At 40.2% G+C, this 15759-nt stretch overlaps 1 protein-coding gene across 1 annotated transcript in view; it reads left to right on the top strand.

Moving 5' to 3' along the window:
* The window catches only part of MAD1L1 (mitotic arrest deficient 1 like 1), a 348979-nt gene that overhangs the window by 24095 nt on the left and 309125 nt on the right, over positions 1-15759 (top strand). Inside the window, exon 10 of the mRNA XM_032126012.1 lies at positions 12378-12464. Coding sequence (XP_031981903.1) covers positions 12378-12464 — 87 coding nt within the window. The remainder of the gene's footprint in view (positions 1-12377; positions 12465-15759) is intronic.

Genomic DNA, 15759 nt, shown 5'->3' with positions numbered 1-15759 from the left:
GGAAGGCAGGCGAGAGTGAAAACTCTCCCTCTTTGAAATATGCCCTCTCCTCTCCCAATTAATTCCGGAGCTGTTTTGACCCTGTCTCATTTTTATTCCTCCATGCCACACAGCCCAATTTAGGTAATTGACGGCCTTTCAGAGGGTAACTACACAGTTGAGCTGGTTTCGTGTATTTAAAGCCTTTGTGCTTTCTGAAGGGAGGATGTAGTGGGCAACTTTTGTTTCCACTATTATGTTCTTTCTCTCTTTCCTGAGGTAACCCTGACACCTAATCAATAGGCATCTCTCGTTTCTCCTTTCCGAGGAGCTGTATATTGGAGCGTTTGTTTTAAACCTGCTAAAAAATGGATAGTTTTACAGACCCTGGTGAATGTGCACATGGAAATTGGGGTTGTTTATGTAGTTCCTCGGGTTTGCAGCAAAAAGGCTTCTTTGTAGGATATATTTGAATCTCTCAGTACAGTAATTGTGCCCATCCCTTCAGGATTTTGCAGGTCCTCTCTGGGAAAGGGTGTGCCAGTGATGGATGTGTCAGCTAGTCTGACTTGGTGCAGAGGGCAGCAGGCTGCCTGTGCAGAGAGGTGTTGGTTTTGTGTGAAGGCTCCTACTTGTTGAACCTTTCTGTGTGTTTCTTGCACTAATTGAAGAGTTCATCTTCTTACATGAAAAGTACAACTTGAAGATGTGACTTTTTAATTTTTCAGCCAGTCATCCTCTTACCTAGGCTTACAAAAAGCTCTTTGCCTGTTTAAGTATTAGTTACAAAGATTCTTAACGTTGTCTTCTTTCTGTCATGTGCTGTGTGCAGATTTCTTTTTCTTGTTAAAAAAATATAGTAAATGTGGTAGAAAAAAGGTATTTTGGCAGTTAAGAAATCCTGGTCTTGATACATGACTCTGCCAAGAGTAAATGCTCAGCATGTGGCCAAGTGTTCTGTAAGCATTTGCATTTGCGAAGTTGCTTTCAAGTACAGAGGGACTTGTTTTCCATATGCCTTTGTGCTTTCATTTAATCCTGTCTTTGCACAGGTCTAGTACTAAACATACTGGTGGTATCAAGTTCTACAAGAAATGTGGATTTCTGGCACTGTTTCTTTGGGGTGCTTCTAAAGTGGGGAGTTCTAGGAGAGAAGCTGTGGCTCAGCAGAGGAAGGAGAGATGGGCTGAGATTGGAGAATACTTTTAGATGGCATGTGCTCAGGTTATAAACCAGAATGGTTGAAGTAAAATAAAAATTTTCTTGGTAATGTAACAGGAGAGCTTGAGAATTCAGACAAGCTTTGGAGGAAAGCAGCTGAGTGAGGGAGCTCTGCACCAGCAACTTAAAATTATTTTGTGGTTTAATGGCTGCAGCTTTCATTTGTGCTTTCTGAAACTGTTGTCTAAAGACACATTTAGCATCTCAGGTACATAATACTTACTGTATTAATAGGCCTCCCTTCTACACTGAGGTGATAAATGCTCTGTAGTATCTTCCCAATCAAGTTCCAGTGAAATCTGGGGAGTTGGGCATATCTGATGCACCTTTTCCTCAGTCGTGGAGCTGTTGTACCAAGCTGCAGTCACACCAGCAGCGAGCAGAATCTGGAAGCTGAAGATCCTGGAGAAACCAGGAGGAGATCTCCAGGAGGGTGGATGTTTTGAAGACTTTGGGAAGGCTGTTTAATTCTTTTATTCTTGTCTGGTTGGTTCTTTAGCATCCATTCACTAAGAAAAGGAAAAGTAACTGGTTTGTGGGTAGTTCTGTATTGTAGAGCATGGTGAAGCAAGATCTTGAAGGTAAATGTGAATGAAAGGAAACATGTAAAAGTGGTATGAAAAAGGAGTGTTTGTTTCTTTTAGCAGAGAGAATAGGAGCTTTCTCTTCTGTGGATACATTTCAAATTTTGACAGTGTTTGTCATCTAATCTTATTAGTCCCTCCCCCAGTAGCTTCAGGCATTGAAAGTGTTCAAAGCCTGATGATAGCAGCAAGCCAAGATGATGTCCAAGTGCTTGTGACCCCAGTGCTGTCCGTATCTGAATCCCAGTTCCAGGAGCTGTGGCAGACACAGGGAAGCCACAATTGCTTTTGGCTGCTCTGAACCCTGTGCTGGATGCAGGTATCTGAGCTGAGTGTGGGTTTTTGAGAACAAGTTGGCAAAAGGAGAAGAGTAATTGTTGAAATGCCACTGTTTACATCTAATGCAATTACACTTGAGCAGTTCCACTTTCTCGGAGCAAGTCTTAAAGTCTGCTTCTATCTCCTTCTGCCATGAATTATTCATTCCTTATGGATGAGGGTGATTGGGGTTTGGCTTTAACAGGCAGGTTTATTATGCCCACTTAGCTCCAACTGTTTTGGCATGCTCTAAGCCGCAGTTATTTTCCCAGCACCTGTTCTTAGCATTCATTGTTCTTGATGTTAAAACTTTTGGAGTATGTAATTCAGCTCTGATTTTGGGAGTGGGAGTCTCAGGGGATGGAGGGAGTTGGTTTCTTTCTTTTGTTTTCCTTTGCAGCAAGCATAGGAAGAGCTTTTTATTTAAATCTGTGCTAATTGCTAAGTCTGAGGGTAACTGTTGTATTATCACCATGTGTCAAAGAACTTGGATGTGAGACACTTTGTATATGTGGCTTGGGAGCTTTGGATGTTAAGGAAATAAAGCAGAATTTCAAAACAAGGTGGGATTGATGTGCTCTGCCCTTCAGGGAGAGTGGTTCTGAGGGCTGGTGAGATTGGGATATCATAACACAGGGGTGCCACCACCTCTGCAGCAACAGTGACACTCTGGGTTCTTCTGTTCTGACAGCTTCTGTCATCTGCTTTGTACTGGGACTGCAGCATTCAGGTCTTGGTGGGTCTCATGTTAGTAGATGCCTAGAGCTGATGTGCTAATGGGCTTCCATAAAACTTTCCATTTTAAATGTTACTTGTCCTTCACTTTGAATATTAAATTTTTAGAAACTTTAAAAAAAAAAAAGTATGAGAGAGAATTACTGCATTTGTTTAAAGTTCTGAAAGCTTTTTTTAGCCAAACAGTTCAAAGAGTGCATCTCACTAATCAGAGGAATATTTTTGCATCCCCAGGGTGGTCACAGTGTTTTAATTGGAACTCAGGCTTCTTTGAAGTCCTTTTTAATCCTCCCTGAGCTGGGGGAGAGGGTTTGAAGACAGCGCTGTAAATCTGAAATTTCTTTGGTTTATTTACGTGTGTCTGGGGACGTGTATAATTCCTTTTCCTGGATGGAGCCCGTGGACAGCTGAGTGGGAAATGTGCTTCCTTAAGTGGGGAGGCCTGAGCCAGGGGTGGGGGTTCTGCACAGTGAGCTCACGTGCTCCTGGACTTGTTAAAACCAGGAATTGAGCAACAGGCTCTGAATGGGAAATGAACTCGGTGGGAAACGATGTTCTAGCTGATCATGAGGCTAGGCTAAGCAAAAAGCTGGGATTTAAACTCATGTTTTAGGATTAACTGATTAGTATGACTTGCAAAAATGGTGTTGCATACTGATTTTTGACTTTTACCAGTTAGGAAACAAAAGATTTAGGAGAAAGTGCTTACGACTGATAGCTTTTATCATCTATTAAGTCAGTGTGGGGTTTCATTTTCTTACACTGAACTAGGGATTTTTGGATCTCCCTAATCATATTGCACAGTCTTAGTGCCTCAGTTTCTAAAATTCAGGCCTTGCTTTGGTCTGGTTTCTAGGGCTATCTAGTCGTACCTCAGTTGTTTATGTACTTGATGTAACTACCACAAACAGGGCCTCAGTGGCAGCTGACACCTTTTTTGCCATCTTAATACAAATGCCCTGCAGGAACCTGTGACTGCTGACAGTGCAAGCATTTTCCTTAGGCATTATCTAATTTTGTTGTTCTGCTATTGTTTTTCATGATAAATATAATCATTTATCAGCTGTGTTTTCAGTAAGGCTTTTAACCTCTCACATTTGTTGAAACTTGGATGTATTATGTTCTGTTTCTGGCAGAGCTGAGACATCTGTTGTGAAAAGATTTGAAATAATCTTTTACTGAATTTGGGTAGTTTTTAATTAATCAAAGCAACAGGCTTAACCTCAATTTTCTATCTGAAAGAATAACTTAGAATTCCAGCTGAACATACAAGCAGTATGCTTTTCATTCTTTCTAAAATTGTTACCATAAATTTACCTGTGACTGTTATTGGATTGATATTAAAAAACAACCCAGTTAAAATAACTTCTACTGCAGCTTAAAGTTGCAGTTTAAAGTGGCCATTCCTGCCATGAGATTGAATAAGTATGTGATTGTAATCAGAAGTAAATAAGAAGAATATATGGGATGTCAAATCACTTTGTATAAAAGCAGTTGAAATGATGGTCTAGACTCTCCCAAGGACCTGTCTCCAGCCATTAATAGTATTTCCTCTTGCTCAAGGTTAGGGGCTTTGTGTTACTGCTGGCTAATATTTTCAGCTGATAAGAGTCTGGGTAAACAACAGGATCAGTAAAGATGTTGAAAACAATACAAGGACTTAGGTAAATTAATATTCTGCAAGGATTATCTCAGACAGGTGTCAAAAGAACAAGACCATCAATTCAGTGCAATCTGTAAAATAGTCAAATGTACATAAATTGTCAGTAGCCAGCCTTGGCTGCAGCAGGAGCTCTCCTGTCAGACAGGAGCCCTGGCTATCTGGAAAAATGATGTCTCTGTGTTGGTTATTTCCATGGGGATAGAAGTTATGCCAGAAGGGCATGTTGGATGCATGCAAATTATATTTGGTTTTAGGTTTTGGAGGATTTTTGTGTCTTGTCCCTGCATCCCACACCTCCTTCGTTGAGAAGAAGCTGATGATGTCTATTTCTAGGCTGGTCCAGGTCTATTCAAATGTCTTGATAGTGACCTTGCAGAATGGAACCAGCAGAGGTTTGGTAAAATTGTCTGTTTATTTGCATAGATACTCTTGCCTAATTTGAAAGTGAAGGAGTTAAATATTTTTATTTCCGATGCTTCTGTTGTAACCAGCCCTCCCTGCTGGCCCTCAGCTTGGTGAGGAGCAAATCTCTGAATGAGCTTTTATTCATTGACATGGAAGTTAAAAAGAGAAGCTTCTGCCTGATCTTCTGCAAGTTTCATTTATTGCCTTCATTTTTTAGCTGTCAGGGTTCTTTCCCAGTTTTGTATAATCCTGGTAATTGGCTGGGAATGGATTTCAGGGTTTCTAATGACCCTCTGTTGAATGATATCTATGTGAAAGATACATCATCTGTCTGTTTGGAGTTTGTTTCCAATGAACATATCCTTGTATTTCAGTCTGCTTTTCAGATACTAATTTTTTGTTTATTACTATTTACAACTATCCAAATGCCTTGCAAATCTAAGGGTTCTAACCCACAGGATTAGAATACAGAATTGGTATTCTGCTGTGATTCTGTTCTTTATATTAGTTTGATTTGCTCCCACCCTCCTCATGAAGTCTCTTGAGTACCCTGTCCACACTGTCCTCTCAGCCCAACCTCAGATTGCCAAAATGATTGTTCCAACTCCAGTGACAAATAGAAACTGTAGGAAAAGCAACCCTACTTATGACTCCCCAAAAGAAGTGTTTCTTAATTTCACAGCATTATTTTTACCTTTAGCTGTTGCTTTTTTCTCAAATTAAGTTTGTGATTAGGAAAAAGACTTAAAATAGCTTTTGCTGCTGCATTACAATGAAACATTACATTATTAACTGTGTTTACATTTTGTGCTTGAAGTCTTAAGGGCAGTAGGTATGAAATTGTGTGCCACAATAATTTCCTTTCAACGTCATCATTAATGTATAATTACATTCACTAAATTGTGAATTGAGAAAATACATTTGCTTCTCTGATTGTAAAGTTTGTGCTGAGATCTCTGTTAGCATGAGAGCAGTAACAGCCATTTTTAAAATCCCTTTTGATCGTTTCCAACTTCACTACTTCTGTGCTAGTGCTGGTGAATACCTGAAAGGTGCTTTAGCAGTTTGTGTGGTTTTTTCTTCAGTGTCTAATCTGTTGGGTTCAGACCTTAAGAACTCATTATTTTCTTGTATAGGAAAAACATAGGACTAAGAATATTTCACAGCTTTGCAGAGACACTCCATATGTCTTGAGTTGTATGCTGAATGCCTTACTGCTGCCTTAAAAATGGTTTCATTTAATGAAGGTCTCTTGATGACTCTGCGAAATTTTTGTTTCACCATGACCTCTCCAAGCTTTAAATTATGTCACGTGATTGAGCATGCAGTGGCAAACCCAAAAGCTGAGTATTTTTATCTTTCAGATCAGCAGGTTTGGTGCTGCTGTGTGTACATTCCCTCTGCTTGAGGTCGCTGAAAGCCTTTCACTTGCGAGGTTCCATTCCAGTGTGGAGCATGTGTCACTTAGCAGGTTTCTGTGGACTGTTCTGTGCTTGCTCTTAGAGCAGTGGTAGGGATGAGAAAGAAGTTGGAACTGTTGAAATGTCTGCCCAATGGTGAATTATTTTTCCAAAGATTAATTTTATCTTGTTGAGCCCTTATCTATATCTTTAAAGTAGAAATGGCGCTTGAACGAGGAGTTGTTACGATGCCATATTGTTAACTTTGGGAGGAAAAAAGCTTTCTTCATTAAAATCCAAAGAAGCCTATTAACTAGAATCTAATACGGTTTTCTTCCTTTTTTTTTCCTCCCCTCTTCAAATTAGGGCTTGATTGGATTAATTGCTAATTTTGCAATTGCTTCAAAAGAGACGTATCAATTGTCTTTAGAATTGTCAAGGCACTTATAAACACTTAAAATGTTTTCTTACAAATAAGTTGTTCTTCTGCTTCAAGTGGTTAATGGGGACATTTGCTTTGGTAAAGAGCAATTGGATTTGTTGATTCTATCTGTACACAAGTAAGAGTTCTCTAAATGAAGGGAACCTCTGAGGCTGAGATTGCTTATTGCTTCCACTTACACTGCAGATTTCCTCCATTTACTTTGTACATAAAATATTAAGCAGCCACTTTGTTGGAGAAACAGTCTCAGGTATACCTTAGTTTTGTGGGTTTGACAGGTCTTGGCACCTTCATTTGAATGAGTAAAGGTTTGTGACTGTTCTTCAAAACATTTTAATCAAAGTGCTGCAAAGCACTAAATGTGTCCTAATTGCCTGGAAACATTGAGGATTTGTCTTTGTGACTAATGTGTGTAGGAGATTCCAGACCATATGGATTAGTTACTGTAGTCAGGAATAGAAAGGGAGGATGTAGGCATGGAGATACCAACAAACAGGGGTAACTAGCTGGACTGCAGCTTGAAGGGGCTTCTCTGCAGGAGAATTGTTGTTGTGAAAGTTAACTCTCACAACTTCCAGGTCTGGACACCGGATTTTAGTGGCAATATTTTCCTCTAGGGGAAGGGGAGCTAAGGAATGTTCCCAGGGAGGGGATGCATTTTTGAGGAGAAAGTGATATTAAGCAGTTTATACCTTTCTCATAACAAACGTAGAGTTAATATGACCAAATTAAACCTTAGGACTTTCTGCTGTACCCTGGGAAGTCTTTGTGAGCTGTTGTGATTATTGTTATTTGTTGAACTTTCTTGCAGGGCAAGTCCTTCCAGGAACTGAGCTGCTTTTGGACTTGGTGAAGCTTCAGAGATAGACAGGAGTCCTGTAAACCAGAGATAGAGGAGTTAAAGCAGTTGAGGAGATGAAATACACAAAGAGGATTTTTGAGACTCACTTCAAGCATACAGGAAAAGACTATTACAGGCATTCCATGACCTTTCTAATCATAGAGAAATATTTAAAGCAACTAAACTGCTTTTCCAGAAATCTTCTCTTGTTGTCATGTTACCATTCTGTTTGTTCTTCAGATGCTGTTGTTTTCCTCCCTAGGAAGAAGATGAAATTATTTTTGTAAAAGTAGGAAAGGTTCTTCTTGGGGAGAGGAGAATTTCAGAATCTTCTTATGTTTCCTTATACACAATACAAAAACAGATAAGGAACAAAATAAATATTTTGTACTTCTGGGGGATTACCTTTAAAAAAAAACCCAAATCAAAACCCACAAAAACACCTGGAAGTTGTTTTTCATAGAAGAGGATGAAGCAGATGTGGCTTCCCTTTCTGTGCCTTATTTTCTTAACAAACACTTTAATACAAACGTCTGTCTCTGGTCTTTGTCAGTTAATTATGTTTAAGTGTAAAACTGAAAATACTGTGCCAAAAATCTGGTAATGTTCCATTTCAATTTAATATGACTTAGTTGAGACAACCAAATCTGTCATTGTATATTCATACTGAGCTAAAAATGTAAAGAGAAGTATTAATTCAGCAGAGTTCCAAAAACATGTAATTCTGAGTAATTTAGTATTATAAATGTGATATTAGTTTGGTAGTTTGAATCAAATTTAATTAAACAAAAAACAGTGAAGAACTCAGTCCTCCAAACATAGTTGATGAAGTGCCTATTTTTCTCTTTAGTTTTACTTTTGTCTTGCACTTCCATACTTAAAATTTAATGTCTGATCTCTAGCTACAATCAAAACTCTTCCTTTGCTGTGCATTTTGAAACATTTTATAGAAGCAATAAGAAGTTGACATTCTAATAAATTATAAATTAAAAATTTTTTTCTTTAACATTTTCATCTACTTACAGTCTTGGTTTAAATGTTACCTCGACAGCTAATTCTCAGTGTGTAACTGTCAGAGTTTGTACTGAAATGGTAATAGATCCTTAACTAAGAGCGGAGCGTTCCTCCAGATCCTAGGAAATGTCAGTTGTGTGCATTAAAAAAAAAGGTATACAAAATAACATAAGCCATTTTCCTTAAAAGTTTAAAAAGTATGACAGTGGGCACTAAAAGTCATTGTGTGACTTGTTTGGACATCCCATTAAGTTAATTTTTCACTTCACTTGAATGGTTTTACATTTTCATCATTCTTAAATTGCTTCTTTTCAAATTATCTGTGCTTCAAAGGAAGGCAAAGAGCTTTGGGTTTGTCCCCCTCCTGCCTTACTGTGCTGTGAACTGCTGGACTAATTTGCTGGTTTAGGGCAAAAGAAAACCTTTGCCAAATTGGGCTTAAATTCAACTGTTTGTTTTTATGAATTTTGCTTAAGGAAAGAGGGTCTCAGGATGGGAAGGTGGGACAGAGGAAGAATATTCTAGCTTTTGGCTCCTTGTGCCTTACTCAGGAGAAGGGAGCTGAGGGCAGTGATTTCATTTGCTCCTGCATTTTGGAAGCCACTTTGTCGCTTGTTCATGTGAACTTTGATTACAAAGCACACAAATCCGTTTTGGTAACACACTGCCCTGAACTGGACCCTTCCATGTGTCCCTTTACAGGTTTTTGCATGCCTGATGCACACAAGGTGTGGGGTTTTTGGTGGTTCCATGGGCTCTGTTACTCCGTGGGGAAGGAAGCTGCCTACAGGTTTGCAGAGCAAACATAATGGCAGTGCTCAGCTTTTCAGAAAGGGAGTTCTGGCTCTGTTTAGGTGAGGACAGGGTTTCAAACTTCCCTCAACAAGCCGTGGTGATTCCAGTAGTGTTGGAAAGCTGTGTTGTCATAAAGATCCTCTTAAAGCAGATCCCTTGTCTTTTCTAATACTGGTTTTGGTATCAGCTGTTCCATAGGGAATGGACAGAGCTTAGCAAAAATTACAGACATCAGCCAAGGCTCTCAAGGCCAGAACATGCCTGCTGTGTGTTGGGATGCTGACAAATTTCTCTCTTTCCATGGCATTGTTTGCAGAAACTCATGCAATGAGAGGGCTGGTTACAGCTGGTTGGTGTTTGCAGTGCTTTGGGACTTGACCAATTGTCATCAAATTGAAAGCTCCGATTTAATTTTATTGTGCATGCAGCGTCATTCCTCTACTTGGATCTGTGGAAATTCAGCTTTTGCCAAACTGCTGGTGCTCAGGGTAGGGTGCAGACCTCGGAACCAGGCTTTGAAACCTCTCAATAAGGGTGTTTGGCAGCAGAGTGCATGCAGTGGTGTCTTTGTCTCTCATCACCTGACATGATTTAGTGTTACAGAAAGTGAACTTTTCTTTACAGGGGATTGACTGTGTATCTACGTATATCTGACTGTATATATGTATATCTAGCTGCTCCACTTAAAAAGAAATAAAGTAATGAAAGGTATCTAATGCCAATAAAACACCGTCCAGAACTAAGTGTAAACCTAAAGCTGCCAATTGCTGGAACTGAGATTGGGAGCTGATTGTTGGTTTGAATGGCTGAACAGATGAGGATGATTGTTTTTTATTGGAAATCCGTCAGGAGCTATCATTACTAGAAATCTGTGGCTTTTATAGTTCTCTCTCATTTTACTATTGGATTAATTTCAGTTCCTCATCTTAGTCCTAACAGATTATGGTCTGAATTTCTGAAAAACTGAGAAAAAAAATCAAGGCAGATATACTTTTTTTGTATATAAAAAAAAGGAATCTGTGAAGAATCTGTGAAATTATTTCATTGATGCAGGGACCAAACACTGGTGTTGGGGGCTGGCACTCAACACGGCCAGAGGTACTAATTATCCTTATGATAAATCTGCTGTATTTAGGTCATTTATTAGAGGCTTAGAAGTGCATTCTTCGGAGCCTTGTTGACTTGGCATTACACTGTACAAAGATTTTTCCTGTGGAAATTGGTGTGTCTGCTTACAGCTTCGTTTTGCTAAACAGCCTAAGTGGGCCCAGTCCATTTTCCTGGGGTGTTTCCTCTGATGCCCAGCCATTAGTAGCCCTCAGTAAAGAGCTGGTGAACTGCTCAAGTTAAGGATCCCTTCAGGCTCAGCTACAGAACTTTAAAGTGTTATTTAATACTGCAGCGCATTTGAAAATTCAGGTGCATTTTGGCTTAAAATTGACTTGTCTCTGCTACCAGAATTTTATATTCAGATGTTTTAGCCAAGCTGTCTCCAGGTTGTGTCTTGGTTTCTCCTCATAATTCCCTTGGCTAGTGAGTGTGATGTGATGTCCTGTCCTGACTGATTTCTTTGCTGCAATCTGTGTCTCTACTGTCTGATGGGAGAACACTTCCATCTGTTTTATTGTATATTGACTATTAAGACTTGGATGTAACACAAGTGGTAGTAGAGGCCTCAAAATTTTCTGCTGAGGAAGGGTACAGGTTTGCAATTCTGGAAGTGAAATGCAGGAATCTTTCAGCTGGGATTGCCAAAATTGAATCCTATCTGCACCAACTCAGTGTTTAACTAATTTTCACTTGACTGGAAGTGACAGATGATTAAAGAGAAAAAGCAATGCCTTTTTATTGATGTGAGTAGTTGGCTGAAAAATACTTACATCAGAGAAAGGGCTTCTTTAGTCCTAGATTCAGTCAGAATCCAATGATCAGGCTAGAGGCACTTCGCCCTGTTCAGTTTTTGGAGTGGCAGCAGCCTCATTCCAGCGCTGTATTCAATAGTGTAGAATCTGACCAGGCCTAGTTTCACCTGCCAGCAACAGTGGATCCTTGACTTGCTTTTCGGGAGACATGATAGATTGTGTCTCTGCAGATTTCACTGCTACAAAACTGACTTCCCACTTGCTCCCTATGAAAAGCCCTTTCAAGGTCTCGGTCACTCTTCCCCTTTGTGGATGGTGCATCTTGCTGGAGCACGAGATGTGTGTACCCAGTACATACAGGGATGCTCTTTTCAGCTTTCTTTCCTTTGGGAAGTGTGATAGAGATGCTTCTATTTTGGGGTGGGAAAACCTTTCTGATGGTGCAAGACAAATTTTTATTTTTATGACTTTAAGAGAGGCCTCCAAAAGAACAGTTTCCTCCTGCAGAGACTGCTGATGGAACTGCCAGACTGGAGCTATCTTGATCCCATTCCATTACCTTTAAGGATTTGTCACTGGATTTGATGGAAAAATAAACCTATTTCTGACACCTGCAGAGTTGTCGCTAGCGGGTCTGTAGAAGTCTCTGATCTCTTTGACAAGAAAAGATTATCAGTGACATCTGAAGTGTTACCCAGAGCTGAGAGATTTGGGTTTTTTCTCCCGTGGCTCACTATGGAGTGTGTGTGAGGGCCTCTGAAGTCAGCACACTGGTAACTCTGTGGGAACTGCTGAGTCACCTATGATGTACCTGAACCTCTATGCTCTCAGAGGATGTTCAGCAGTAGCCAGAGTTGTTGAATTGTACAGTCTGTATTTATGTTTATTTCCTCCTTTTCTTACCCTCTTACTAATCCTGTGCTCTTGCTGTGGTGGCTTTGGATTTTACGTGAGCTGGCCAGGCTGCAGCTCTGTGTTGTTCTAAGGGACTGCAAGAGCTTTGGCCCCAGGAAATTGCCTTGGCTGCTTTTGGTGAGACCTGTTTTATGGTTATATATGGAATACAGATTTGCAACCAAGGATTTGTTATAAGTTTTTATTTTGTTTTAATTGCATAGGACACCTGACGACCTCTCGAGGCAAATTGTGGCCCTGCAGCAACGGGAGCTTGTCCTGAAAGAGCAGAACTCCACCTTCATGAACAGGTGAGTGACTCCAGGAGGGGATGCTGGTAGCAAGATTGCTGTGTTAAAGCACAGAGAAAGGAAACAAGGACTGCAAACTGGGAGACCAGCTCTTTGTATTTCTTTGCTGTTCCGTGGAGCCTTCTGTGCTGCCTTCTATTCTTTCTCGTTGATAAAGGGCTTTTTGCTTACTGAACTCCTTGCAGGAAGAAAAAGATGAAGAACTGTGGGTGATGCTGTGAAGAGTTAATCAAGCTTTAATGTTAGGAGCTACAGTGTTTGCAAGGGGAAGTGAGTTGCTTTCCCAGACAATTTCATCTGGAAAGGGAATGTCACAAAGCAAAATGTGCCAAGTACCCATCTGGGTATGGGAAAGGGAGTAGGGGCTCTGAGAACTGTGATTTGACTGCTAAAAAGGACCAAGTTGTAGAGATGGTGGAGGAAAAGGATGTTAGCAGTTCTGGTGGCAAAGTACTGCCAGGCTTTGAGAGGAGCAGTCTGTTTATGGAGTGAGATGCTTGTTTGAAACATGACGGTGTTTAAACCATTGCCCTCCAGTGGGACGGAATATGTAATGGGGAAATGAATTTGTCTGCCAGAGCTAAACTTTCCAGACTGCACTGGTTCCACAGCCTTTCTGAACACAGTTCCACAGTGTGCCAGACAGTGCTTCTCACCCTCAGTGCACATATTCCTGCTTCCCTCCCTGTTTAATTCCTCACATTAGGAGCCTTCTGTCTGTTCTTGTTCAAAGCAGTACCTCTGCCTTTCAAGAAGGCCCTGGACTGTTTGCATTGCAGGGTCATAGCTGCCTTGTCTGAGCAACAGGACTGTGGAGAATTTCAGCCTTTGGTGTAAAAATGCTGAATGTAAAGCAGTCAAATACTGTGTGATTGAGCTCTGGGTGAGCACACTTAGCTTGACCTGGGCAGCATTTCCTGATGTGTCTCCTGAGGTAGGAGCTGCATTTTGGTTCAAGAGATGATCGTGTTTTGGGCTCCGCCTTCCTAATGATGGGCAGGATTCAAGCCAGGTGTTAAAAGCTTTGGTTGTGCTGCTGCTGTTAATGAAACTGTTTAGTCACTTGTAAAATGGTTAGCTAAGTGTAAATTCCCAGGAATGAGCCAGCCAAATTGTTTGGTGGTTTTTGCTGTGAAGTTTACAGGGGGAAAAAAAAAAAACCTCTCACAAATATAAAGAAGACATTCTGTATATTAAAAATAAACTAAGCAAACCCTCAAATCCACAATTGATTAAACGATCAAATAAAAGAATGATGGTAGTGTTCGAGTTACTGATTTGGGTTTTTTTTTTTTGGGCTGTTTTTCACAACCTCTCAGAGAAGTGCTTTTTCTAAATTTATTAATGGCCATGGGTCTGTTGAAAAAGCAGCTTTTTGGTAGTGCCTGTTCATCTAGATATAATTGTGCCAATTTAGTTTAAAAATAAAAATATGATTAAAATTACTTTTTGATTTCAAGTTAAATGGGCTGTAAAGCTGCTCAAATTAAAATTCTGACATTTTCCTGATGCAATGCTGTGTGTCATTTCTGAAACTGATAATTTTGACTTCCTTCTATCACATACTTTATTCTGCCTTAAAAAGAAGGCAATAAGATGAATTTTTAAAAACCTTTCAGTACAGGTGATTTGAAAGTTCCCAGCAGAAAGCTTTGACTTTTTGGAAATAAAACGTTGTTAAGGAAGCAAATCTAATTTTCTCCTTTCCATAAATCTTTTCCAGATTTAGCTGATGGTCTTCTCTTTTATTTGTTTCATAATTGTGTTCAGGATTGTCTGTGTAATACAGTAACTTAATATGTGATCATGCCTCCCTCTAGTGATGGAGGCCAGCACTTATTCAGCTTTCTATTGTTATTTTTTTCAGCCACAGGTTCTTTTGCCCTTAGTTGAAATATGTTGTCTTTGGTGGTGATAGTGCAATGTTTGATTTATACAGTCAGTGGTTATGTGTGTACAGAGCAATGTGCAGTACAAACACCACAACGTTTGTGTCTACCCTAAAAACTTTGATAAGTTTTCTCCATTAAAATTAATGAATTGGCAGATGCTTAGGAAAACATCATCAGAAGTCAGCACCTGAATTTATGAGAGAATCACAAATAGTCCTGGCTTACCTGTTGCTGCAGTGCAAAAATGTAAATGTGTTTAGTAGAAGAGATTTGAGTGTTAAAGAGGGTTCTATGGCCCTCTTCCCTACAGGGCAGATATGGAGTCTTTGTGCAGTGGATGTGTGCGTGTTCATCACCAAGCTTTTAAACACAGGCAGGAGAGTGCCTGGAAGGTGGTGGGGGGTTTGCAAGCTGATTATTCTCTCTCTGTCTTTACACTGCAATCATCTTGGTTTTTATTCCCAATGATGCTTTCCCACACTGTTCAGTGACTGTGGTAGACGCTTGCCAGCTGCTGTTTCTGCTTCCAGTGTCCTGTAGTTGGTCTAGAGTGGGGAGTTATGGCTGATGAACACACTGGTAAAAACCTTTTCTGAATGGCTTCACTAAACAGAATATTTACTTGTTCTCATTCCTTCATTCTTGACCTGCTTTCCATTTATTACTGTGCATTTTTCAGAGCCAGTGTTTGTGTAATTAAAAAGGCAATAGAGATGATCCCACCACAAAGAGGCAACATCACTACAAACCCACCTTTGCTGGGGTATTTCCCTGCATGGGGATCTGCACTGCAATCTGTGTTTTGTGTAGCCTGTGCAATTGCCAGTGTCTCCAGGCCTCCCAGAGATCAAATGATGATGCATATCCTATTTGCTCCGTCACTCACATTGGATGCTTTTAGACACAGAACCACAGGACTGAATTTCCTGAGCAGTAGGATTAAATCAATTTCTTTTAACAGTGATTGTTTACACGTTTGAGTTGTGTAGACTCCCTCAGAGCTTGCTATTTTTGCTAAGGGGAGAAAACCTTCCTGTGGTGCCAGCATGGGGCAAGAGGAGAGGGTCACTTTAGCACTGAGCACATGGGCAGAAACTCACTTCTCTTGGCAGCTTCAGGATGGCTGAGTAATGTAGCTGAAAGTGCCATTAATCGTGCGTGATGGACTCTCAGTGCTGTTTTGGAGTGTGTTGCTAGAAGTCGTATAAATAGAGTAAATTACACTTGCAGCAGCAGCAGCAGGAAGTGTTGTGGAGCTTTTTAACTGCAGAGCAAAGATAACAATCCAAAGGTTCAAAAGCTCAAAAGAAGATTGCTCAGGGCCACTTTGATAGCAAAAAGTGTACCTGCTCTGCTGTTTAGGAAGAGGTGATGGAAGGAAGGTGTTTAATTAGTGGGTCAGT

The sequence above is a fragment of the Corvus moneduloides genome, chromosome 16 (assembly GCF_009650955.1).
Source record: "Corvus moneduloides isolate bCorMon1 chromosome 16, bCorMon1.pri, whole genome shotgun sequence".
NCBI classification, from domain to species: domain Eukaryota; kingdom Metazoa; phylum Chordata; class Aves; order Passeriformes; family Corvidae; genus Corvus; species Corvus moneduloides.
Note: the sequence above shows the minus strand (reverse complement) of the source record. Positions and strands in the feature narration are given on the sequence as shown.